At 41.3% G+C, this 25,180-nt stretch overlaps 3 protein-coding genes across 5 annotated transcripts in view; 2 read left to right on the forward strand and 1 right to left on the reverse strand.

The window, feature by feature from the left end:
• Nucleotides 1–299: 299 nt before the first annotated feature.
• epcam (epithelial cell adhesion molecule) lies at nt 300–14,375 on the forward strand. Of its 2 annotated transcripts, none has more exons than XM_052081151.1 (9): nt 300–635; nt 1,573–1,674; nt 1,768–2,029; nt 2,112–2,177; nt 2,286–2,352; nt 2,442–2,540; nt 2,624–2,821; nt 2,906–2,950; nt 13,976–14,375. In XM_052081151.1, the coding sequence occupies exons 1-9, from the start codon at nt 581–583 to the stop codon at nt 14,075–14,077; spliced, it is 996 nt and encodes a 331-aa protein (XP_051937111.1). In that variant the 5' UTR covers nt 300–580; the 3' UTR covers nt 14,078–14,375. The 2 variants fall into 2 exon arrangements, with proteins under 2 accessions (XP_051937111.1, XP_051937112.1); XM_052081152.1 differs by lacking the exon at nt 13,976–14,375 and adding an exon at nt 3,033–3,766 and having other exon boundaries at nt 302–635.
• LOC127610703 (tumor-associated calcium signal transducer 2-like) overlaps nt 11,640–25,180 on the forward strand; it is a 248,813-nt gene continuing 235,272 nt past the window's right edge. The window contains exons 1-9 of one of the 2 annotated variants that reach the window (XM_052081156.1): nt 11,642–11,971; nt 12,602–12,703; nt 12,797–13,058; nt 13,141–13,206; nt 13,313–13,379; nt 13,468–13,566; nt 13,650–13,847; nt 13,931–13,975; nt 14,054–14,375. In XM_052081156.1, coding sequence (XP_051937116.1) covers nt 11,911–11,971; nt 12,602–12,703; nt 12,797–13,058; nt 13,141–13,206; nt 13,313–13,379; nt 13,468–13,566; nt 13,650–13,847; nt 13,931–13,975; nt 14,054–14,077 — 924 coding nt within the window. In that variant the 5' untranslated portion in view covers nt 11,642–11,910 and the 3' untranslated portion in view covers nt 14,078–14,375. Of the gene's footprint in view, nt 11,972–12,601; nt 12,704–12,796; nt 13,059–13,140; nt 13,207–13,312; nt 13,380–13,467; nt 13,567–13,649; nt 13,848–13,930; nt 13,976–14,053; nt 14,376–25,180 lie in introns of those variants that run through there. The other variant, XM_052081157.1, reaches the window with a different exon arrangement.
• Nucleotides 18,970–25,180, reverse strand: part of plekhh2 (pleckstrin homology domain containing, family H (with MyTH4 domain) member 2) — a 32,846-nt gene continuing 26,635 nt past the window's right edge. The window contains exons 22-30 of the mRNA XM_052081191.1: nt 24,664–24,841; nt 24,347–24,505; nt 24,112–24,209; nt 23,275–23,416; nt 23,051–23,187; nt 22,282–22,411; nt 21,230–21,316; nt 20,845–20,994; nt 18,970–19,189 (exon numbers count right to left, since the gene is read on the reverse strand). Coding sequence (XP_051937151.1) covers nt 19,004–19,189; nt 20,845–20,994; nt 21,230–21,316; nt 22,282–22,411; nt 23,051–23,187; nt 23,275–23,416; nt 24,112–24,209; nt 24,347–24,505; nt 24,664–24,841 — 1,267 coding nt within the window. The 3' untranslated portion in view covers nt 18,970–19,003. The remainder of the gene's footprint in view (nt 19,190–20,844; nt 20,995–21,229; nt 21,317–22,281; nt 22,412–23,050; nt 23,188–23,274; nt 23,417–24,111; nt 24,210–24,346; nt 24,506–24,663; nt 24,842–25,180) is intronic.

The raw sequence follows: 25,180 nt of genomic DNA on the forward strand, positions 1-25,180 counted from the left end.
TTTCTGAAAAATCTAAAAAACACAAATCCAAAACAAAATCATTGTTATTATTATTATTTCTATTTTCAGGCACTGCACCTCACATGAAGCGGTAAATAGCTGTGTTTACTGATGGGACAAGAGAAACGATGCATACATGCAATAAAGGGGAAGAAGCTTTGAAAAACCTCATGCCTAAATATGGTCACACCGGAAAAGGTGTGCAGAGGGGGAGGGATTTGGGGGGGGGGGTTGTTTGTTTTTTTGGTTTCGTTTTTTTTTACAAACTCCTCCTCCTTCATACTCTTACGCATATTCATGTGACGTATTGATACTCTCAGCATTATAAATTCTCTTCCTGCCTGCTCATAAGTTTGTAGACGTCCAAAACTAATTAAGTCAACTCGATTCGGTTTTAACTTGAGAGACGCACCTTTTGTTTTGAGTGAACCTTTACTTTCCGCTCGCCTGTCTGTCCAAACAGGTTCGAACTTTGAGGAGCACACATCTGTCGGAAGAACAGGAAACTTTACAACTCACCTTTGTGTACGAGGAACAGATCGAAGGAGGACTTTCAACAAACACGTTTCATACTATTAAGATGTGGATTGCTCTTGTGCTTGCCGCCCTCGCGGTTGGAGCTTCTGCCCAAAGCTGTAAGTCCTTTTAAGTCTTTTTAGTTTTTCGGTGTTTATAGCGTTTAACAACACTAATATTTGGCATTAAAGTTATACTTTAAGGTGTTTTATACACCCACCTGTTAGTATTTCAATCATCATGAATGATGTGATGCGGGAGCATCATGCACGCTGTGCATCAGTAAACTTCGAAAAGACCCTTGGAAAACGATCACCTCAAACCTGCTCACATTTGAAGACAACTTTTTAGTCACAGCATTGTCTCACATTGAGGTTTTACAAAGACTGAATTTAGTTAATTGTGTTGGGTCACTAATTTCTGTCACGTTTGCAAGGTGGTGGTGGTGGACCCCAAAAAAAGCAGGCAGGAGGAAGTAGCAGGGTGAACTTGAAGAAGTGTATTGATAAAATACAGAAAACTAAATCCAAAACAATGTCATGAAAACAAAACGAATCCAAAGTAACAAACAAAAACCATGACAGAAACCAAAAACTCTCAAGAACAAACACATGACTGAAACAAACACGACCGTAGCATACCAACAGCCACAAACAAACATGACAGCAGCAAAAAGCAACAATCACCCTACAATGAGTGGTCGGGCTGGGAGTCCTTTTAAAGCACTAATTACCTAATGACCAACAGGTGTTACACGTGTAAAATTCTTCCTCGGCATTGTAGGTTTTGTCATGGAGAAAATTTGTCAAGTTGTACAGCGATGAGGTGCGGGGACTGTTGACAGTGGTTGACAGTCCCTTAGCCAATCAGGTTGCAGAAGACAATGCACCGTTAAAAAAAAAAAATCTGTAAAAAGGTAAAGCTGCGTAAGATCAACTGTGTTATAGTGAGGGATTACTGTACACCAAATCAAGTGTTTCATTTCAAAATACGAGTTTGAGTTGAGCTCTCTTTAGAAATCGTTCTAACCTTTAATTTTGGCGTTTTGCTCCCCAGGTTCATGTAACACAATGAAGTGGGCCACCTGTGATGGAAATCCATGTGAGTGTTATGTCATGATTGGTGAGCAAATGAAACAGACGCTTGACTGCTCTTCATGTAAGTAAATAATCCAACTTTTACTCAAGTAATTTTCCTCCACTGGAGAGTGACCTACTCGACACATGATTTTCCCTTACAATGCATCTCCAGTGATCCCCAAGTGCTTCTTGATGAAAGCTGAGATGTACAGAGCCAACAAAGGGTTGGACACTCGTACCATTGGAGGAAAGCCTGTCGAGACCGCTTTTGTGGACAATGACGGCATCTATGACCCAGAGTGTGAGAACGATGGCAAATTCAAGGCCAAGCAGTGCAACAACACAGAGGAGTGTTGGTGCGTCAACAGCGCCGGTGTTCGACGTACAGACAAGGGAGACAAGAACCTTAAGTGCGAGAAGCTGGTTGAGACCTAGTAAGTGTTTTGATTCTATGTTGGGAAGCACAAAGGCAGCCTGTAGTTTCTTTGCACATTGCTAAAATGTTTTGTCTTCTAGCTGGGTCCGTCTTCAGCTGACGCACAAACCGGTGACGGGTTCTGTGGATGCTAATAAATTGAAGGTGTAAGTACATGCGGTATTGTGACTTTTGGGAAAGCTCAGACTGGTGGGAAAGATCTTGGGTGCTGTATATGAAAACATTTTGAAATAAGAGTGTTCTTTCCCTAACAGGGCTATTGCCGATGCTATCCACAAGCGTTATGCCAACTTTAACAAGGACATGGTCAAAGAGATTCAGGTAAGTGGAGTCATGGGCGTGTATTTTAGTTTCACATAAATTTAGGCACTTTAAGTTGCAAAACATATTTTTCCCCCTTCTCTCTCTAGTATGACCCTGATGCCCGCATGATTGTGGTGGATGTGAAGAAGCCCAAGGGAGAGCGCAAGAGCGATCTGACCAAAATGGCCTACTACATGGAGAAAGATGTACTGCTATGCAATTTACCACCATTTTCCAAATTCTTTGAGGGGAGTCTAATTGACATACTGATTGTCTCCTCTTCTCACAGGTGAAAGTGCTGCCGCTGTTCAAGAACCAGGAGAAATTTGAGCCCCTTGTGGACACCCAGAGAATGGAGATGGAGAACATTTTGGTGTATTATGTGGATGAGGAGGCCCCGACTTTCACCATGAAGCATCTTACGGGTGGAATCATTGCTGTCATCGTGGTGGTCGTGCTGGCTGTGGTGGCCGGCCTGCTGCTACTGGTGAGTTGACATGACTGCGAATCTCCAGACTTCATCTTAAAACATTAGTTATTGACAAATGTTTGGTTTTCTATCTTTGCGTAGTTCTTCTTGAGAAGGCGCCAGAGTCAGAGGTACAACAAAGCTCAGGTGAGTAGAACACAAGGATCCAGAGACTTGACTTCTTTAAGCCTCTGCATATTTTATGTTGACCTTTTTTATGTTTGTGCAGCAAAGAGAGATGGGTCGCATGTAAATTCTTCATCGCTGCACCAGGCCAAAGTCCTCATTGGATGCACATACTTGCAGTGTGCCATACCCTGTTCTCCGAGGAAGATACATTTTAAAACTTGTCTTGTAACTCATTATTATTCTTTCACTTTTGACTCGGCATGAGGCTAGATTTTTTGTTTTACTGTTTTTGTGCTTTCTTACTGTCTTGATTATTAATTTATTTTTTTATTGTGTGTTGTTGTATGAATTATTTTTGCTCCATGTACAGCGGTATTAAAATGCTTTATAAATACACTTGAGTCGAGTTGAGTTATTGGCAGCATTCAAACTGCCTTCTATTTTCCCAGCGTTCCCACAAGATCATAAAAAGTCTCAAAAGCATGGAATGTACGAATTTGGAAATAATACCTTAAAAAGTATTGAATTTTAATATCTGGGTCCCACATTTTCCTTTCAAGTGTCATTTTGATTAAAAGGGAAACATTGAGAATGCATTGTTGTCCCAGTTCAAAAATACAACTTGAGTTCACTGAAGATCATGAGCTGGTCCACAAATGTGCCTTTTTTTAATGGGTTTATTGTTTCCCACACATAGCCACCATTTCATGAGTGATGTTGGGAAATGTAAATTCATCAAGTCCGGGTTGAGTAAATAATCCCACTCAACTTTGGCTCAAACTGGTGGAGCGCAGTGTGTCCAAGGCTTTCTGCATCCTATGCAAAAAATAAAAATCAAGCTGGAGACAATGGACATGCAGGTGCTAGAGTCCCACGCCGAGTTGTCCAAGCGCATCACCTCAACTGTAGGTAATGAACAAACACCTACCATCGCTAGTGTTTTGCTATCTGGCGGTTAAAGCCCGCCAGCTGCTCACAAGCCTTATGAAAGCATGAATGAATGAAATTGGCTCTGTTTGACGGGAGCTTCAGAGACAACAAAACACAGACAACTGGATGTCTATGTCTGCTTCAGGGACAAGGCACACTGTATTTGATTCAGTGCAGATATCTGGGCTCTCAGTTTAGTTTGAGTGTGCAATTCTGTTGTCAAATCTAAAAATAAGAGCAACTTATTTTTTGAACTTTTAATGTTCATTAGGTTGTATTGGCAGTCATCTTTCGTCCATACACTGATAATTCCAAAATTTCATGGACAACTAGGTACTTTTTCCTCTTAATTTGAGTGGAGGAGCCATTCATGGTGGTTTCTTCCCGTCTTGAATGTGCATACCTGTCAACTCATACGGTTTAGCCATAGTTCATATGGATTTTGTGATGAATCTTACGTATATTGTCGTATCGCACAAATCATACGGATTCTGAAAATTTCCGTTTTTCTTTCCACCAACTCCAAATCATTTGGAGTAACGCAGGAATACAACCCAGAACACAGTAATGCCACTGAGTAGTGTCAGAGATTTTCTCGGACAAAGTTAAAAAAACGACTCGCCACACAGGAAAATTGTCTTCAATATCGGCGGAAGCGGACCTGAGAGCGAACGACTGTTGTTGCTCCGCGATCACACTCAAAGTCCTGTCTCCGCGAGTTCTACATTTTATTGTAACATATGCAAAATACAAGAAAAACACTGCCCCGATATTTGCATAGCGCACCTCCAGTCGGGCCCCTCAGTAGTGATTGGTAACCTGTTTTTCAACCTCGAACCACCAGTACATTGGCGCCTTTTCTGTCTGGTCTACATTGAATCAACATGTTGCAGACTTTGCGGATGGCCAATGTCGCCTGGGCGCGACGGGTATTCTCACCTCGTCTTTTGTTGCTCACCCGCTGTTCCCGAATTATTCATTCCCCTTTTGTGACCAAGTTTCGCCTTCTCCCCTGTGGTCGCCCACCTGTATTAACGTGTTAGTGTGGACTTTAACAGCCCGCCGGCCAAATGGCCGGCGCCTTTGTTTGTCGGCATTTGGGGGTGCTGGATATGCACCCAAACGTTTAGATGTGCCCAGATTAAATGAAACTTTAAACATGATACAATTTACCTCATAGATTCGTCTAACAAGTAGAATGATGATTAGACATTAACCAGACATTGTATTATGGAGATCTACAATAAATATCGTAGAAAATTTTGTGGGGTTTTTTTCTGCCGTTATTTTGACATATAAAATGCTTTGGTATGTTATAATGATTTTTTGCTCTTTATAAGGATTTTTTTGGTAGTTTATACAGGTTGGCGCTCCGAAAGGTTGACAGGTATGAATGTGTGCTTGCATGTATGTGCATGTACCTTGAGTGTGCAGGCTTTTATATTATGGTGATTGTCAGTGTACTCAGGGGAAGTAGTCTTGCTTATTTGTAGGTGTGCTGACCTGTGTAAGAATGTGAAAGAGCAGTTTTTGTCAAACTGTTGAGACTTCTTTGGGATTTTGCACAGACCAACTTGACCTGTTATCTGTGGTGTGGTAGTGTTGCATGACTCGTCAACCCCCAATGCCGCATTTATACATCTTGCATATAATCCACATATTCACATTCAAAAAATGATGTAACAGAAATTTGTGGATTTTGTTTTTCTTTGATGCGGCCCGGTAGTCCAGTGGTTAGCACGTCGGCTTCACAGTGCAGAGGTACCGGGTTCGATTCCAGCTCCGGCCTCCCTGTGTGGAGTTTGCATGTTCTCCCCGGGCCTGCGTGGGTTTTCTCTGGGTGCTCCAGTTTCCTCCCACATTCCAAAAATGTGCATGGCAGATTAATGGAACACTCTAAATTGTCCCTAGGTGTGAGTGTGAGTGCGAATGGTTGTTCGTCTCTGTGTGCCCTACGATTGGCTCGCAACCAGTTCAGGGTGTCCCCCGCCTACTGCCCGGAGACAGCTGGGATAGGCTCCTGTACCCCCCGCGACCCTAGTGAGGATCAAGCGGTTAGGAAGATGAATGAATGAATGAATGAATGAATGTTTTTCTTTGCAAATGTTAAAAATAAATGCACACACGATACAAAATGAGTATATGCAACAATGAACTCTGATGGGCTCACCTGATGTGTAGACAGACAAAAGCAGAGCAATCTGGTAACCCAGTTAGTTAAGAATAACAGCAGTTGCAGTGTGTGTTTACAAAATGCATGTTCTGGACACACACTCTCACTTGGTATATGAAATATTGTACTGGTACTGTACATCAGCTAATGTTACCCGTTTACTTGCATTTTGCATTTAAGTTTACCCAAAGTTTAGTTGTTAGTTGCGCCAATGTTGGCATCATACATATTTTATTGTGCAACTCGCCCGATCATGACACACGCTGGAGGCTTTGCCGAGGAGTGGGAGGGAGCACAACATTCATCAGACACCGCACTTCGTTTGGACATGTCCTGCCTCCTATTTTGCACAATATAATCTTCTAGTAAGCTTTGTTTAGTTTATAGTTTAACAAAGTTTAAGCCACACTTGTGATCAGTGGCGGTTCTGGGGGGGGAACCAAATTGCGTGATTTAACATTGTCGTCGGACACCAATTAAAAATGAGAAGCAGTCCGCAGAGAAGGAAATTACCACGATGTGTGCGTGCGTAACTTTTTTAGTCTCCCTTTTTATTCATTCATTCATTCATCTTCCGAGCCGCTTGATCCTCACTAGGGTCGCGGGGGGTGCTGGAGCTTATCCCAGCCGTCTTCGGGCAGTAGGCGGGGGATACCTTGAATCGGTTGCCAGCCAATCACAGGGCACATAGAGACGAACAACCATCCACGCTCACACTCACACCTAGGGAATATTTCGGGTGTACAATCAGCCTGCCACACATGTTTTTGGACTGTGGGAGGAAACCGGAGCACCCGGAGAAAACCCACGCAGGCCCGCGGAGAACATGCAAACTCCACACAGGGAGGCCGGAGCTGGAATCGAACACGGTACCTCTGGACTGTGAAGCCGACGTGCTAACCACTGGACTACCGGGCCGCCTTCTCCCTTTTTATTTTTATTTAACAGGATCAATATATAAGACATTGCCTTTTAAAATTTGGATAATTATATGCATGTAAAACATCTAGCTTCAGTGTATTTGCAATTTTTGTCCCCGGCAGGCTGGTACCATATCATCCCATGGCTTGAATATTCTCAACAGATGGACACGGCGTATTGTTACGCTTGCAGACATTTTAGCCCTCCTAATACTGTTTTTTTCTCATCACTGTAATGTTATGACTACAATTTCAAAGTTTGAAGAAATAAAAAGTCAAATAAGATTTTGAATCTGTCTTTTTAGCCCTGGGTTGAATGTGCCCCCCCATCGAAACCCCTGGCCCCAGCCCAGCCCCCTCAGTGAAATTGATCCAGAACCTCCAGTGCTTGTGATCGGCGGCAGGTGCACCTGCACGACGTACGTGTGTCAAACTTATCGAAAGCCCCTTCCATATCTGACCGACAGTTGTCTCACGCATCACCGGCTAAACTATCAGGTCAATTTTTATCAAAATGATGAAATGTAGTTGTTAATTTAAAACGCTGGATGCGGCGGCGCCAGGAAGAAGACGACGAAGAAGAAGGTCGGTTGGTTTTAAATTGATGATGAAGAACTGTCATTTAGCAATGATGAACGCGTGGTTAAAATAATGATGACGGACTGGCGATGACAAACTGGCTCAGGCTCCTAAAATAGTGGTGACGGACTGTAATTAAGCAATGGTGGAAGTGTGATGAAATTAATGATGACAGACCGAATAACTGACGATGACAGATTTTAAACCAGTGCTTTATCATATATTTAATGAGTTACCCCCTCAGGAAGACGAAAACATTTCGCTTCCGCCCACCACAAAAATCCGATAATTTGCCTTGAAATTTGTTTTATTTTTTAATAGCATGAAAGAAAATGAAAATAATTAGACAACTTCCCGATAGAATAACTTTAACATTATTTTTAGTCTGCAACAAAATACTTAAAGTGGTTCAATTTGCCTTAAATTCAAACAAGTATTCAATTCATATTTAAACATTTTTGACTAATTTAACTTGACGATACTGAAAAATAAAACGGTACAAAATCAAGTCAATATATAATAAACAGAAATTGATCAGCAACACTACTCAAGAACAAAGTATTTAAAACACCTTCAATTACAAAACAAAAATAAATAAAACAATTTTTGGAAATTGTTTTTTCTTAATCAAAATGAGAATGTCAGGATTAATGCCTACAAGGAACACATTTGGCAGTGCAGTTTTTCTAAACAGTGTTGGAACCCCGCCAGTCAGCCCAGCCCTGGCTTTGAGGAAATGTACCGTTGTTGATCCTGCCAGGAAGATTTTCTTATCTCAAAGATTAAGCCATGCAAGTTTAAGTACGCACAACCCATAACCTAAATGTATAACCTTCCAAGCTTTTTGATGATCGCAAGGACTCGCCATTGTATTTCCCCATCAAAAGCACTCGTGGCACTTAATATGGATCTGTAATATTCAACCCGTCCAGGTGGCACGTGTATCTCAATACGTACTATATCTCCTTTTCGTCAAAGTGAGATGTGAATTCACTTGGACGGATAAATGCTATTTTTATCACGGCTCTCCATTGTAAATCCTATGCATAACTACCACATCATAAAAAAATTAATAAATCAACGAACAAACAACATTGTCCCCATTCCAGCCAGGTGCTTTCATCAATGTATAAATCCGTTACGTTGAATGGCAACAATGTCCAATTACCTTCCAATCAAAACCACGTTAAATCGCAGTTATTTTTCCCTTTTTTGTGAATCGTCCGAAAGTCAGATGACCGCGTGTGGATCGGCACTTCCTAAACTACCGGAAAAGCACCGAAATAAAAGCATATAGCAGAAAAAAAATACACGATAAAAGTAAAGCATAGCAAGAACAGGATGTTAACAGAAGAAAACAAAAAAAAAAATCATAAAACAGATGAACATGTGGCTATTTTTTACAAATACAATATTCCAGTTTGTGACTGGAAAAGGTGACAGATGTTGACTGAAGATGACTTGAGGCTTTTTTTTCATGGTCTGATGATTAGCTATTCTGTCTTGTGTGACAGAAACTTAAATTGTCACTTCAGTATTAGTTCACATCATTCTGTCCAAAACCTATATGAATGTTACTCAACCAGCAGCACGCCTTATGAGTTGTAACTTTCGTTGTAGCTGATTGTACAATATGAGTGGGCTTTACGTATTGGCAATACTGTTTTGAGGAGGAGACTAAGTGAGTGACAACAGTTTAACGTAAGGAGCTGTGCTCCTGTGTTTGTTGTCTCTGTGAGGCCGTTCCAAACTGCGCTCAACCTGACAGTCACATTTGGCCTTGCTTGTAGAAACACATGTTGGATTCATGCGACAGGATATCTGCAACCGTATTCGCGTCACCAATATGGCAATGCAGAGAGAGAAAGAGAGAGAGAGTGTAGAACATTGTATCACATGGGCAGGGTTTTTTTTTCTTGAGAGAGAGCGTAAGCTACCAAGAGAAGCTGTGGAAATGTGCTTTCCAGATAGCAGCAACAGCACAACTCGGGAACGACCTCCAAGCGGTGTTGGGCGTGCCTTCGGGCTACGAACAGTTCCCAGTCTACAGCCGACAACTGGGTCTGCAGGTACCCTGATTGTTGCGGTTTTAGGAGCCACTTTGGGACACAGTTGGAGGTTGCTCAACAGCAACAGCAGCAACATGAAAACGCAATGTTAGAACAGATGTACAAAGAATATGCCGTGCAAGTTCTTAACATTGACAGCTCCACGCTTCCGTATGCAAAAGCCAATGTGGAGTAAAAATATTTTGACTTTGAAAATGCGTCTAAACCTACTCACAAGCAAGTTTGAACGTACTCGCAAATACGTTGGAACGTACAGTACTTGCAAATATGTTCCAATGTACTTGTAGGCTAAATGCTAAAATTCCCATGTCACATACCAATACATACAAAAATGAAGTCAGCAAACATAGTTTATTCGTAATTTTATGGTTTTATTATGTCTACAATGGATGCTTTATGTTCAGCATTGCGTTGTTTTTATGCCACTGGATCGGGAATTCAGCATGTGCATTCCTGTGACATTATGGGAAACAATATCAAACATATCAATGCGTTCCAAAGTTAAGTTGGTCAACACTGTTTATCCAACATTTATTTTTATGGTTTTATAATGAGGTCTGCAATGCATTTTTCCCCGATATGCATTGTTACCCGTAATGCCACGCGGGATTGACCTCCACATGCACATTTTTGTAAAATGTGGTATTTTTTGTAAAACATTTTTGTAAAAAAATAAGGTTAATCATGCACTGCAGACATAATAAAACTGTAAAATTCCGACTAAGCGTTGTTTACTCAGTTAATTTTCACACATTTTGTATTGGTATAAGAATAAAAAAAGGTATGATTGCTTTTTTTTCTGTAAGGGCACAGAGTATGCACATGTGAAATGAAATACCACATGGCATGATCCAAAAATGCGACGTTTAAAGCATTTAGACTTCCTGTTTGCGAGTACGTTTGAACGTAAATGAGAGTGTGTTTGAACGTAATTTGTAGTCAAACTATTTTTACACCACATTAGCAGCTCCACGCTTCCATACATTTGACAGCTAATGTATTCCCTGTATCTGCTAATAGGAGAGAGAGATGGTCATTGTCGGAACAGAACTAACGTCTTGTTGCATGGCCGATAATGGAACATAACTGTTCTGTGCCGTTAATGTCGACCGATATCCTCCTGACTACCAGGGAAAAAAATGTTGTCCAATCACATTTATTTTGACATTCCCCAATCTATTTGAAGTAATTGTACTACTCCAAAATAATTTTTTGAAATCCCACTACATTTGTTTAAACGGGCTCAAATACATATAAAACAACTCAAACAACCCTTTAACGTGTTCATAAGAGTCTCATAATTAAAATGCCAACAGCATTTCAAGACAAAATGTTTTTGATAAAAAGTATTACTTTTCCTCTTCCCATAAAAAGTGCTTGCACTGAGGGAAGTCATTTTCTTACTTTTTCTAACCCCCACAAATTTGGTATAATTGGAAAGCAGTGAATGTCCTCTTTCGAGTAACAAAAGGAGTTAATGCGATTGGAGGCACTGGGTGGGAGATAGTTAGGTTCACAAATGTCATCTAAAGAGGACAAATTTGAACTACTGGTAGTCAGGAGGATATAAGAAGCCGTCTGTCGGAGGCCATTGTCCACCTGTCAGCGCAGCGCAATCAGTGAGCGGGGGAGAAGGCAGAGAAGGACAGAGGAAGTCGTCGTCCGTCGCGAACGAAAGAATAAATGTAGGGATTGGGAAACACTGTTGCCGGCCGCGATATATTAACAACTGCGCAGCATAATTTTCACCTTCCCGCTGCGTCCGTACTGCCCCAGCCTGATAGTTAGTCCGCGTCGGATATTGGGGCTGGGGCACAGCTCGTTAATGCTGGGGTATGTGCACAGTTAAAATGGGGTCTTGCGACGTCGACGGACAAAAGTCGCATACATAAAATACAGGGGGAAAGCAATGGCCTGAGAACCTTATCACACCACAAAAGGTGCGCGCATATCTCCCCACCCCTTCACAACCGACGCAAATGAATGTGACGTATCGGGACTCACGGCGTTATAAATTCTCTCCATGCCTTCCTGCTCAGTGCTTACCCCTTTGTAGCCAGTCAAAACTGATTGAGTCATCTCGAATCAGTTTTGAGACACGCCTGTTGCTTTGAGTGAGCCTTTACCCTACCTACCTTGCGCGTTTCCCTTCTGTCCAAACAGGTTTGACGAGGACACACCTGTAGGAAGAACAGGAAGCTTAAGCTTTGTGTCTCAACTCAATTTTTGACCTCTGTGGACGACGGACGGATCGAAAGCAAGCTAAGGAGGACTTTCAACAAACGTATTTCAGCTATTAATTCGACCATGAAGATGTGGATTGCTCTTGTGCTCGCCGCCTTCGCGGTTGGAGCCTCGGCCCAAGGCTGTAAGTCCTGGATTCAACATTTGTGTTGCTTTTAGCGTTCAACAACGTCGTTAGCTTTGACTACCTTTTAACCTAAATAATTTTAAGTAGCCCTAACACCTTACAATGGTAATATTCGAGGTTAGAGCTAGTTTAGGGTGATTTATATCGTGTTTCAAACACCTAACTCACCTGTATTTGAATTGCCCTGACGTATGCGAGTCAATCAAAAGTTGGCCGTTTGAAAATGTATTACGTGTTTTTATATGTGCCGGCAGAGGTCATTTTTTTAAACCGAATGCGGATATCAAGCGCATTCAGTTTCGTTGCCAAATGGGGGTGGGGAATTAGTTGGTTCCGCTCCCCAGGGACTTCTCTGTTTGGTGAAACCAACGCCCAAGACTTGATTAGCAGTTGTTTTTATTGCGCTAGCGGTATCTAAAAAAAACAGTTTTATACCTTGTAGCAATCATGACCTTCGCCATTTTTATAATATCTATCAAATTATGATGGAAATTTATTTTAAGACATATTTGCTTTCAATGTTTAGAATTCTCGAAACCCTTTAGTTTTTTTTGTCACCACTTGGTTGGGATACGTCTACCCTTACTCATTTTTTTTGCTTCCATCATTAATTCTGCTGCTCCCCAGGTTCATGTAACCCAATGAAGTGGGCCACCTGTGATGGAAATCCATGCGAGTGTTATGTCATGATTGGTGATCAAATGAAACAGACGCTTGACTGCTCTTCATGTAAGTAAATAATCCAACTTTTACTCAAGTAATTTTCCTCCACTGGAGAGTGACCTACTCAACACATGATTTTCCCTTACAATGCATCTCCAGTGATCCCCAAGTGCTTCTTGATGAAAGCTGAGATGTACAGAGCCAAAAAAGGGTTGGACACTCGTACCATTGGAGGAAAGCCTGTCGAGACCGCTTTTGTGGACAATGACGGCATCTATGACCCAGAGTGTGAGAACGATGGCAAATTCAAGGCCAAGCAGTGCAACAACACAGAGGAGTGTTGGTGCGTCAACAGCGCCGGTGTTCGACGTACAGACAAGGGAGACAAGAACCTTAAGTGCGAGAAGCTGGTTGAGACCTAGTAAGTGTTTTGATTCTATGTTGGGAAGCACAAAGGCAGCCTGTAGTTTCTTTGCACATTGCTAAAATGTTTTGTCTTCTAGCTGGGTCCGTCTTCAGCTGACGCACAAACCGGTGACGGGTTCTGTGGATGCTAATAAATTGAAGGTGTAAGTACATGCGGTATTGTGACTTTTGGGAAAGCTCAGACTGGTGGGAAAGATCTTGGGTGCTGTATATGAAAACATTTTGAAATAAGTGTTCTTTCCCTAACAGGGCTATTGCCGATGCTATCCACAAGCGTTATGCCAACTTTAACAAGGACATGGTCAAAGAGATTCAGGTAAGTGGACTCATGGGCGTGTATTTTAGTTTCACATAAATTTTAGGCACTTGAAGTTGCAAAACGTATTTTTCCCTTCTCTCTCTAGTATGACCCTGATGCCCGCATGATTGTGGTGGATGTGAAGAAGCCCAAGGGAGAGCGCAAGAGTGATTTGACCAAAATGGCCTACTACATGGAGAAAGATGTACTGCTATGCAATTTACCACCATTTTCCAAATTCTTTGAGGGGAGTCTAATTGACATACTGATTGTCTCCTCTTCTCACAGGTGAAAGTGCTGCCGCTGTTCAAGAACCAGGAGAAATTTGAGCCCCTTGTGGACACCCAGAGAATGGAGATGGAGAACATTTTGGTGTATTATGTGGATGAGGAGGCCCCGACTTTCACCATGAAGCATCTTACGGGTGGAATCATTGCTGTCATCGTGGTGGTCGTGCTGGCTGTGGTGGCCGGCCTGCTGCTACTGGTGAGTTGACATGACTCCGAATCTCCAGACTTCATCTTAAACATTAGTTATTGACAAATGTTTTGTTTTCTGTCTTTGCTTAGTTCTTCTTGAGAAGGCGCCAGAGTCAGAAGTACAACAAAGCTCAGGTGAGTAGAACACAAGGCTTCAAAGACTTTCCTTCAAACCTTTCAATATTAAAATGTTACGGTTTTATTTTTGTGCAGCAAAGAGAGATGGAGCCCATGTAAACTTCATTGTGGCAGGAGGCCGGAGTCATTGTTGGATGCACATACTTGCAGTGTGCCATACACCGTTCTACAAGACAATTTTTTGTAAAGGAACAATCAAAATGCTTGGTCATTGGCACAATTCATACTGCCTTGTATTTATAACTTGGGTAAAGTTTATCCCACCTCTATGCCATGCTTAAATATGGTAATTAAATTTTAGACGTTAAATGATTTAAATTCCATGTTAGATTGTACAGTTTCTTACAAGTGTGTGTGTTCTTGTTGGATTATTTTTAATAAAATGTTTTTAAAGGCTGCGGTTGAAGCTTTATTAGTGTTTATTTAAAAGGTGTGTTGGGGTCACATACTGCAATGAGACAGAACAGGGCAATAAGCAAGTTATCGCCATTTGTTACAATGTGAACATGAGTTGAGCAAAATTATTTGTTATCCATCCATTTTCCGATCCTCTTTATCCTCACATGGGTTGCAGGGGGTGATGGAACTTATCCCTGCTCTCTTCGGGCAGTAGGCGGGGGACACCCCGAAAAAGTTGCCAGCTACTCGCAGGGCACACAGACGAACAACCATCCGTGCTCACACTCTCACCAAGGGACAATTTAGAGTATTCAATCAGCCTGCCATGCATGTTTTTGGAATATGTGAGGAAACTGGAGTACCCAGAGAAAACCCACGCAGGCATACGTGGGTTTTCTCTGGGTACTCCAGTTTCGGCCATGGATTTGCAAACTTCACCCAGGAAGGCCGCGGCCAGAATCAAACCCTGCACCTCTTTACTGTGAGGTTGACGCGCTAACCACTAGTCCACCGGGCCGCCAATTATTTGTTAAATGAGAACAATTAAACTTCTTTTGTACTTTCCATTTCTGGAAAGTACAAAAGAAAATTTCTTCATATATATTAAAAATTATGGCCACTGGTGAACCACCCTAAAAAAGTAGGAATTCATTCATGTAGTACACTACTACGTTCTGGTTAGTGACCGAAAAAGGTGGTGGATGTTGACTCAAGGTGACCTTATGTTTCTTTCACTGTCCTGTCCTGAGGGATAGAAACTGAACTGGCACAGACACGAGTTGACATCATTCCGCCCAAAACCTACATGAATGTGACACAGCCAGCATGCATTTGGGGTTATTTGCTGAGAGTGCGCAATATGAGGGCACTTTATGTATTGACAAATACTGTTTTCAGTCGGAGCCTGCTGAGTGTCCCTTGTTGTCGGGAGGTGTGTTCTGTGCACGTGTTTGTCTCTGAGGTTGTTCAGAATTGCGTTCAACCTGACATTCAGGTTTTGCTTTTAGAAACACACTGTATTCATGCAACAAGTGAGTCAACAAGAAAAAGCTCTTGTTTAAAACGACTTCACATTGCAAAGGCAAAAAGGCAGAAGTGGCAAAGAAAGAGGCAATTACTAAAGAAACTGAAAGGGCTGTGAATCTGTCACTTATTTTGATTGCCTGTTGCAGCTTGTTAATAGTGTTTGTGGGCAAAACAATCTTTGTAAGTTCTGTTAAATGATGGACAGTTGCAGAGAGAAATTTGAAATCAGCACTAGGCAGCACAGATTGAAGTCGTTACAAGTGTCAATGGTTATTTCTCTTTTTGCCCTGCGATTTGCTGACCAGACGCGGTGTATCTATCCCCCTCACTTCAAGTTCAATGGGTAGGCTCCGGCTCACCCCTGACCCACATTGAAACAAGGGAGAGAGAAAATGAATGGATTATAATGACAGAAGTTTTTTAAATATAAAGTTAAGCAGGTGAATACCTACTCAATAGCCCCAAATGTTAGTTTCCACAACAGAATTCAATACATTCCAATACAAGAGCAAGAAAAGAAATACAGTAATTGAAAAAATAGCCAGACTTTACTAAAATGATTATTTCAATGCTTTTGTACTTCGATTTGTTCCTACTGCAAGAAGTTAAATGGGGTAAACTCCCTTTTCATAGGCAAAGTAGCTCGACAGTACTCAAATCAATGGGTGGGGGCAGAAACTTTCGTGGGGCGGCTAAAGTGACACAAGCACTTATAAATTGTGGGCCGTTCATGTATGCGTCATGCTTTTGCATACCATCAAGAGGGTGTCATGAAATAAAATTCCCACTATCCAAAACAATGCCCATCTCACTCACAATGAAGCAGAAACAAGTCCAAGTAAATAGCAAAGTTTTACTGAGCCTAATTTATTTAATAATGCCCTTTTCTTTGCCATTGCTTTCCCTTTTTTTTTTTGTTTTACTTTTCTTAGTCTACTTTTAGCCAATGCGCTTGCTAGCTAACAGTCAATCAAAAAGACCACTTGTTATAAACGGCCAAAAACCATGTTGTATCCGACAATCTATCATTCCTTTCTTCAAATTATTCACAATTAAAGATTTTTTAAAATTCAGGCTTGTTTCTGCTTGTGTTATGTCTGAATGTGTCTGCAACATTTCTAATTGTATGCATTTTATTTCATGAAGCCATGATTGTAGATGATATGCTAAACAATGATTTCTCATCCAAGTTTTTTAAAATGTGTTTGCTTCCTTTGGTTTGAAAGTAATGATTTCAATTTCAATTAATTATAAATGTTATTCATCTGGGATAGATTCTTTTCTAGCTTGCATGTGGATCAATTGTATGTTCATTTCTTAATCATGCAGTCAATATTGCTAATTTGACTATCAAGGGGATTAGAATACAGCATCCATGTGATAATGGCAGCAAAATTGGAGATAAAAATTTTCCCTCAGTGTCGGGGTGACCAGAGAGAGACAAGTAGTGGCCTTGGCCACAATGTAGCTCCGTAATTATTCAAGCGGAATCTGTTTTGGAGGGATATGGTAGTACGGTAATAGTGATTGTACTTTCTAATTCCCACATATTTTTGCATACAATAGTCAAAAGGGAGGCAGTATCATTATTCGTATTTACTCATAACTGTTTAACTTCTTTTGCCGCACCCAATTTTCGACTTCCCCCTTTGCCCTCCCTTTTTGATCACCACAGCAACCTGGAACAAAAGCATGTCTCAGACTCGTTCAGACAGGTCGGGTATCATATACCCTCCCCCCCTGCCTTGTGTGAAAGAGGGCTGGAATGAGGGAGTGTCACTTGCTGTCAGGTGGCGGTTGACGGTATCAGCACGTCACTCAAGCCACTCCAATGAGGTCGCAGGGGTTATTTTGTGGGGAAGTGCAATCTAAGATTCGGTCATTGGACAGTGGGAGGTGTCTGGACTATGACAAGGGTTTGAGCAATCATTCAAATAGGCTCACAACCAGTTTAAGGTGCATGTAACCCTGCGTTCTTTGTCTTCACTAGGAGGGCAACTTTCGCAGACTAGTTGGGCAACTCCATATGTCCGGTGAGCCAATACCGTTGAGAACTGTGAGCTACTGGTATTACTAGTGGTGCCATTACATAAGTCAAGTAGTTCACATCGAGTGCCTCACCAAAAGTACTATTAGCGTAAAGATGTTAAGTTGTGGGCGGCCCGGTAGTCCAGTGGTTAGCACGTCGGCTTCACAGTGCAGAGGTACCGGGTTCGATTCCAGCTCCGGCCTCCCTGTGTGGAGTTTGCATGTTCTCCCCGGGCCTGCGTGGGTTTTCTCCGGGTGCTCCGGTTTCCTCCCACATTCCAAAAACATGCGTGGCAGGCTGATTGTATGCTCTAAATTGTCCCTAGGTGTGAGTGTGAGTGCGAATGGTTGTTCGTTTCTGTGTGCCCTGCGATTGGCTGGCAACCAATTCAGGGTGTCCCCCGCCTACTGCCCGAAGACAGCTGGGATAGGCTCCAGCACCCCCCGCGACCCTAGTGAGGATCAAGCGGCTCGGGAGATGAATGAATGTATGAATGTTAAGTTGTGTACATTTTTGCCTCATTAGCAACATGGAGTTGACCATTTCGTGTGGACAAAGACTCACACAGTGACCTCAAGACGGCAGATCACATAAATGCTGAATGTTAGATTTCACGTTAAAAATGAATGTCATCAAGACCGATCACAGGGTTGGAATCTTATTCATATGCAGTTTTATTTATCATCGTTCCTTCACTTATGCATGTTACAGAAATGATGTAAATAAAAGCGGAGCAATTTATTAAAATAAGATAAATGATGTCCAGTTTTTAATCCACATGATGATGTGTGTGTAAATGTTGCAAAAATGAACATAATTCTGAAGCTTTGATAAGTTCGTATGGATGTCAGTTTCCTTTCTGTCCTGGTTATTCAGTAACTAAAAGCACATTACTGGCAGGTATGTTACTCGTTTACAACTTGTCCTTCTCCCCGACCAGGTCACCCTATCTAGACCTTCATTTCTCTTGCCTCACGCTGTACTACATTTTGATACTTCCAACCAGAGTATTAGGTCAACCAAACAGTGTATGTTTAAACTCATATTTATAAAGACAATTTTGTCCTCATCCAGTCTGACGAGATTCTGCAGCTACAATTTTCATCACGGGAAACTTGTCATACATTTCTACTTTCGCGAGCTTTCGTGACTTCTTACGTAACATAAACTTGAATTCAGAACAGTATGCACTGTGGTGTGCGCCACAAAAATGATGTAAATAGGTAAACTTCATGCCATTTTAGTTTTCAAAACATCCTCATCTCCCCCAGACCACAGTGTTTGTACATAAAAATGCGCCCGACAGCAGAGATTAATGATACTGAGAACATTAGATTAGTCAATCAGTAAACAGTGTTGACTCTTTAGCCAGGACACTGAAAGGCAACACTCATAAGGAAAATGCTCGAATTGGTTTGTACCTTTGTACCTATAAAGCTAGCGGAATGCAATTCAAGTGGTACGTCAACTCCCAAACATTGTGTGCTACAGGGAACTGCTCAAGTTCTCCCTGCAAAGAGCCTCTAGGGACCCGTCCTTTTCTTTTATAAATCCAGAAAAGGACTGTGTTGTTACAACAACGTGGGGGCCTTACAGGGACGATCCGGGGCTGGTGGAGACTTGCTCCTCAGTTCTTTGCACTTCAGGCTGATTGGTTGGGCCACCATGAGAGCAGGGGCGGAGAGGTGATGGGCTGCAGCCTTCTGCTGATGCGCGCTGTTGATGTAGCTGGAGATGAGCAGGGTGATCTCTCTGATCTATTGATGAAATACAACATCATTAGTCTACTTGGCCCCCTTAGTGCATTCTTCTCTGTTAGGGGCAACAGAGAAAAAAACAACTTGTGACTCATTCTGTCTGGCAATGAGTAACCACACAAAAGTGTGACGTGCTATAGAGTGATCCGGTTAGCTCGGCTAAATTTTCTTTCATTGGGGCCAATGCAGCGACCGCTGAAAGATCCTTTTTGTTTCTGTCGGAATTCTTCATCTTTGCAAAGAATCACATTTTTGAGACCATAAACATGAATGAATACTTACAAAACACACACATCAGGCCTGGCAAAAAATAAGATAAGATAAGATAAGATAAGATATCCTTTATTCGTCCCACACTGGGGAAATTTACAGCCTCCAGCAGCAAGAATGTATGTAGAAAGAAGAAAGGAGAAATGTATCTTTTAAAGATGTCATATGTACTCTATATGAGTATAAAAAAGAAAAATGGCTCTGTCGTGCTCCAGAGAGGTTGAACGGAGCCCTGTCCCTCTATGTATGACTGTAAGGGTCAGGAAAGTGGGAGGTACGAGTAGCACCCTCAGCCGTACATTCAAGTCGGTGGTGGACTTACGCTAAAGTTAAACGGACAGGAAGTGACCTGTGAGCATTTGAATCCACTATTGTGGGCTATTTTTGCACATTTACAGGGGTCATACTTTTAACCCCTTGTAGTAGTCCAGTGGTTCTTAACCTTGTCAGAGGTACCAAACCTAACCAGTTCATATGCACGTTCACCGAACCCTTCACTAAGTGAAAAATAAAATTAAGATTTTTTTTACAAATCTTAATTCAAGCCACCCTTCAAGCCACTAACAAAAAACATTTAGTAAAAACGGAAAAAGTAAATAAAATTCCATGGTATTAGTTTATTTATTTATTTTAATTGTACAACGTACTATCACAGCAGTTACACGGTAACTACTGAGCAAACTAAATTTCACGCAGAAAAAGCAATGTCATGTGATAATCTGCAGCCAGCGATGGCCAAGTGGGTGTGTCATAACTAATTGAGTCAGGTGTGTCTTGCCCTCCATGGCAGAGGCTCCGTCGAACCCCTGAGACCGATTCACCGAACCCCACTAAGAACCACTGTCCTAGACATTTGATTCAATTGACTTCAAACTCGGGGTGCACCAATTCAATACCTGGGAAAACAACAGGGAATTTTTTTTCCAGAGTTTTCTAAATACTATATGATGGGGGCGGGGCAACACATTTTGCCTTACAAAATTCCTTCTTAACGATGCATTTTCGGTCTATGAAAATTGGGAGCCATATTTAACATCCCACCATCAACAAAAAGGTCTTTTGGAGCCATATGCTGAACCAAACGAGAAAGCCGCCATTCTGAATCTACTTTGGAAACAAAATTTTTGGCCTTTTCATAGGTCATACTTTAAGTTGAGATCCATAGGTAACTACCCAAGACTTAAAAAAAGTATTTTATAGTCCAGCCTTAACCTAATACGCAGTCCGCCATGTGATTTGCGTTTGGAATTGGGCGCCATTTTTGTCCTGCTATTGTTATTTCTGAATGCATCGCGTGAGTCGGGACGGGAGATCGCAAGAGCAGTTGGAAGAGGAGAGTTAGGCTACTTTTTAAAGCAGAGTTTGATGCACATTCTTCGACTAACCTTTGATGCATCCATAGCAAATGTATGGTTCTCTGAGGGTTTATCTTTGGTCGTGTTGTTACCGTACTTCTGTGCCACCACAAACATAAAATCCTGTTTGCAGCCCCCAAATGTCATCACATTTTTGTAAGGGTGGGACACCAGTGGTTTCTGGAAAAACAAAACAAAACAAAAAATAAAAATAAGCATCTATTTAATAAATCAGGGTTGAGGTCATGATGCTCTTGATGAACTTAGTTCGAATGGCACAAATGGCACCGACACAGACTAAATAAATTGAAAACTGTCTTGACAACAACTTAATATTTTTACTTTTGATTTGATTAACACAGCAGCTCAGTAGAGTGAGTAAAATTGATGTGTGGGTGATCAAGGAGAAGCTCACAATAGAGTTGTGGTCCAGGACAGTAATCCCATCTTCGTGAACCGCCAGCCAAACACGTGTGGCTGGGTCTGGAGAGGGAGTGATGGACTGCAAACCCAAATCAAAATAAGAAATTCATTAATATCACAGCACACCTTTATCTCAATGTCATTTTCAGTGGAAAAAAAAACTCTGTAATACACTAAAACAAATTTTGGAAACTATAAACCTAAAAATGTACTAATCCACAGTTATAAAGAAAAATGTAACTAATAATCAGCTGTCAGTCATTACCGGTAGTAATATTATTTTTTCCTCCGCTAAAAGATTGCACTTGACTTTTCAGTTGAATCGCAAGCATTGTTTAAAATGAATGCAGACCGATGTTAAGTTATATGAAGTGTAATAACAAATGTCATTTGTCTTAAATATGGTGACATTTTGTAACCATTGTTTACATGATAGCATGAATAGCAATGATTTTCACTGATGATGGAACTTCAGCTTGCTGCGCTCTAACGATATATCAGGACATGTTGTCTTTTTAACTCTGTACCAGTCCAATTTTCAACCAAACTTTCTTCAAGCTGATCAGGTTTGTTTATCCTTTGTCGTGAACCCAGCCTTAAATTAAGAAGATGCTCTTCTTAATTTGAGGTCATTGCTCTTCTTAATTTAAGGCTGGGTTTACACTGTGTGCTTTAAGTGACACGATTCCGATTTTCTGCTTTCAAATGCCACAAGCGAATATCCTCAGATCGAAATCTGGCTTCTTCCAAATGTGGATAAAAACCTGCTACTTATTGGATGTCACAAATTAACACAATTAAAAAAACACCCATTGTAAAACTAAACTACAACAAAAACATACCCCAAGAAATATAGTCTAAATCATGCTATTTGTAGTCCTAGTAATTATTGTTTGCGTCTCTGTTTTCACTGCTGCTTGAGGAGTTTGTGCTTCTGCAAATGGGTTGTTTCACATGGTCGGGGAACATGAACTTATAATATAAAAACATGTACCGGTATTTTTTGAGTAGCGGTACTTTGTATGTAAGTATGTAAACACTCACTTCGGCTTCAAAAAGTTTGGCACCAAAGAAAGGCCACTTCTTAGCAACAGTTAGGTAAATCCTGACACACTCGGATGAACTTCGACCTTTGAGTGAGGACCAGCGAGCAGAGAGACGCTGGAGCAATTGTCTGAAAGCAAAATAAATACATAAATAAACAAACAAACAAATAAATAAATAAAATCACCAATCATCATCTTGATGCCTTCCAAAAGGTTAGTTGTATTCACTTAACAATTTAATGCCAGAAAAAAACTGTAGGACTGGAGCGTCAGGAGATTGTGACGGCCTATTTGGATTCGCTATGGTGAGAAATAATCTTCCAACAAATGAGTTGCCTTTTTGGCAACCCCAAAAACTCATAAATGTGTTCAAGCGCCTTAATCCTGGTTATGGTGTAACTAAAATAGGCGCCCCTAATATGACCCTCCCAAAACCTATAATTTATTCTGAAAAAAAAAAAAAAAGAAAAAAGAAACAGGCTACAATACCAGTTTCACAAATTGAAACAAAATCGGTGTACTATCATAACAGGATGCACAAAAAAGTCACAAGGGCCCATGCCTGAAACAGGGATCTCCATGAAAAAGTGGGATCGAGTTGTTCATTGCTGCTAGTCGCTTCAGCATTATTACTTCCATCCATCCATCCATCCATCCATTTTTGGACAGTAGGCGGGGGCAACCCTGAAGTCGTTGCCAGCCAATCGCAGGGCAGTACTATTACTATTGCAATATAAAAAAGTGCTTCTGTCAGTATATTTTGCTACCTGAGTTGTTCCTCAAACGTGGTCCGACGATAGTGTTTGGGGTAGAATCTGTCCAGGACCTGTTTCAAGGTTTGGTTGGACTTAGTTTGACCTGGTCCGCTACTCAAGAAGGGACGTTCAAAATCTCCAAATTCAACCTGATAAATAATTTAAAACAGACTGTGAAATCACAACAAATATTTTTGGAAAAAAATGTAATTATAAACATTTGGTAACTGTCAGACCTGGGCCAGCAAGGCAGCCATTTCCAGAGCCAGCTCTTTGTTGACAGGAAAGTGTCCTGCCACAATGGCCTCGTTGATTTGATAGGCTAACAACAACCTTTCCCTTTCTGACTCCCCCCTCGCCTGGCTGGAGAAGTATAGCCTGAAAGGGTGAAGATGAGTAGTAAATGTATAAGTCCTTCAAGATTTGTCTAACGTAATTATGGAGCTACATTACACGGATGAAAACACTTGGACATTACACCTGCAGGGAATAAAGTGGAAGGACTTATAGATTTGGTCCTCTGCCTGCTGCTTCCACTCTTCTAAAAAGAATTTAGAATAAACCTGTGTATATTTTCCATCAGTTCACCCAAAAGAACATTTGTACGGTCAAGTACCACTGAAAAGACTTTTTTTTTTAATAAATGGATTGCTGTTTGTCAAGAAGCTTAATTGGCTCACGACCTTTGTTGTAGGTCATCTTCAAGGTTTTTCATCCCCAAAACTCATCCAACCTTTATTGAACTCTATGGAGTAGGAATCATAAAACTGTCTAAAATACAGAAGCGTTAGCATTCAACAGTGCACCTACTGTGAGGTTCCGGCCCACCCTGTGATTGATTAGATACCGGTAATTCATGAGCTGTGAGTGTGGCTACGATATGTCCCAAAACTCTGATTGTTCAACTCAACCAAGTTTTCCCACAGTGCTTAACGCCTTTAATATTTATATGTCATTACCGAGCAAAATTCAGTATTTGTCACTGTATTTGTACAGATGTTTAACTGTATGTTAAACAGTAATGAGGCAATTTCATAATGCTTTAAAATGAACGCCTTTGTCTCTTGGCTTACCTGTTCTTGTAAGTGAGGCGGACGGTTCTGGTGTTCTCCGACTTGCCGGTGTGCTGCTCTTTGGATGCTTGCTCCCATTTGGATATAATATCACAAATCTGCCATAGATAGGTATTAGATCTGAACTTACAGAAGAAGAAGTTTAGAACATGCAACTTCCACATATGACGCACACAATTTCTAATTCAAAGCATCCACCAAACAAACAGCAGCTTTTGATGATTGGAAAAATCACCTTGATGCTCCCTTGATGTAAGCAGTGTTCCAGCTCTCGTCCAGTGGGGTCATCAGTGTACACGCTGAAACCTGACAGCCCCGTTTTCCTCATGCCGGTGTCCTGGTTGAGACGACTTTGGAACTCATCCACTGTGGTGGATGCATCAAAACTTACCACCTGTGAAAAGGCAATTACAAAATAACAGTCTTATACTGTAAAAACTGTATAAACTGTCTTATAGCATTGTGTCAAGTGATTTAAAAAAATGGGTTGCCCAAATTTGTGCCAAAACTAATTTGGTCAATAGAACAAATAACCTTCATGATTATTCTGACCTGGTAGGTGTTGTTGAGGAAGTGTACAGGGACACTAAAGGGCAGGGAGTGGTGATAGGGATTCCTTAGCAGAATAGAAAGGATCTCCATGCGGGATGGTCTGGCCTGCCTCTCACCCTTCTGCTGGGTTCGTTCCATTGAACGTTGGCAGTAGATGGCATATTTACCTACCTCAGTCCTGGGGAAAGATTTAAAGGCATTGATAATTTAATGGCCATAAAGTGTGTTTGCAAACACTATGTAGCACAATTTAATGATATCACAAATCACAGTAGCACACGAGCATATTGTTAACATATTAGCCAATTGACAGTGTCAATTAAAATATTTCATCTTTGTAGGTAGAAAGGTAGATCTTTTTTTTTTACAGCTCTTGAATTGGATCTCATTGTAGAGCCAGCATGCCAATTATTATAAAAGATGACTCAATGTTAACCCTTAGATGCATGAGTGACTGGCCCCTACACTCTTCCATAGGTGGGTGAAAAATGACCCATAATACAATCAATGCCTTTTT

Source organism: Hippocampus zosterae, chromosome 11, assembly GCF_025434085.1.
Source record: "Hippocampus zosterae strain Florida chromosome 11, ASM2543408v3, whole genome shotgun sequence".
NCBI lineage: Eukaryota > Metazoa > Chordata > Actinopteri > Syngnathiformes > Syngnathidae > Hippocampus > Hippocampus zosterae.

What these genes read in the sequence shown, in the direction of transcription:
- epcam (XM_052081151.1), top strand. Translation starts at nt 581, where the DNA reads ATGTGGATTGCTCTTGTGCTTGCCGCCCTCGCGGTTGGAGCTTCTGCC. An exon ending in ACATGGTCAAAGAGATTCAG is followed by an intron (nt 2,353 to 2,441) that starts GTAAGTGGAGTC and finishes TTCTCTCTCTAG; the next exon opens with TATGACCCTGATGCCCGCAT. An exon ending in CCTACTACATGGAGAAAGAT is followed by an intron (nt 2,541 to 2,623) that starts GTACTGCTATGC and finishes CTCTTCTCACAG; the next exon opens with GTGAAAGTGCTGCCGCTGTT.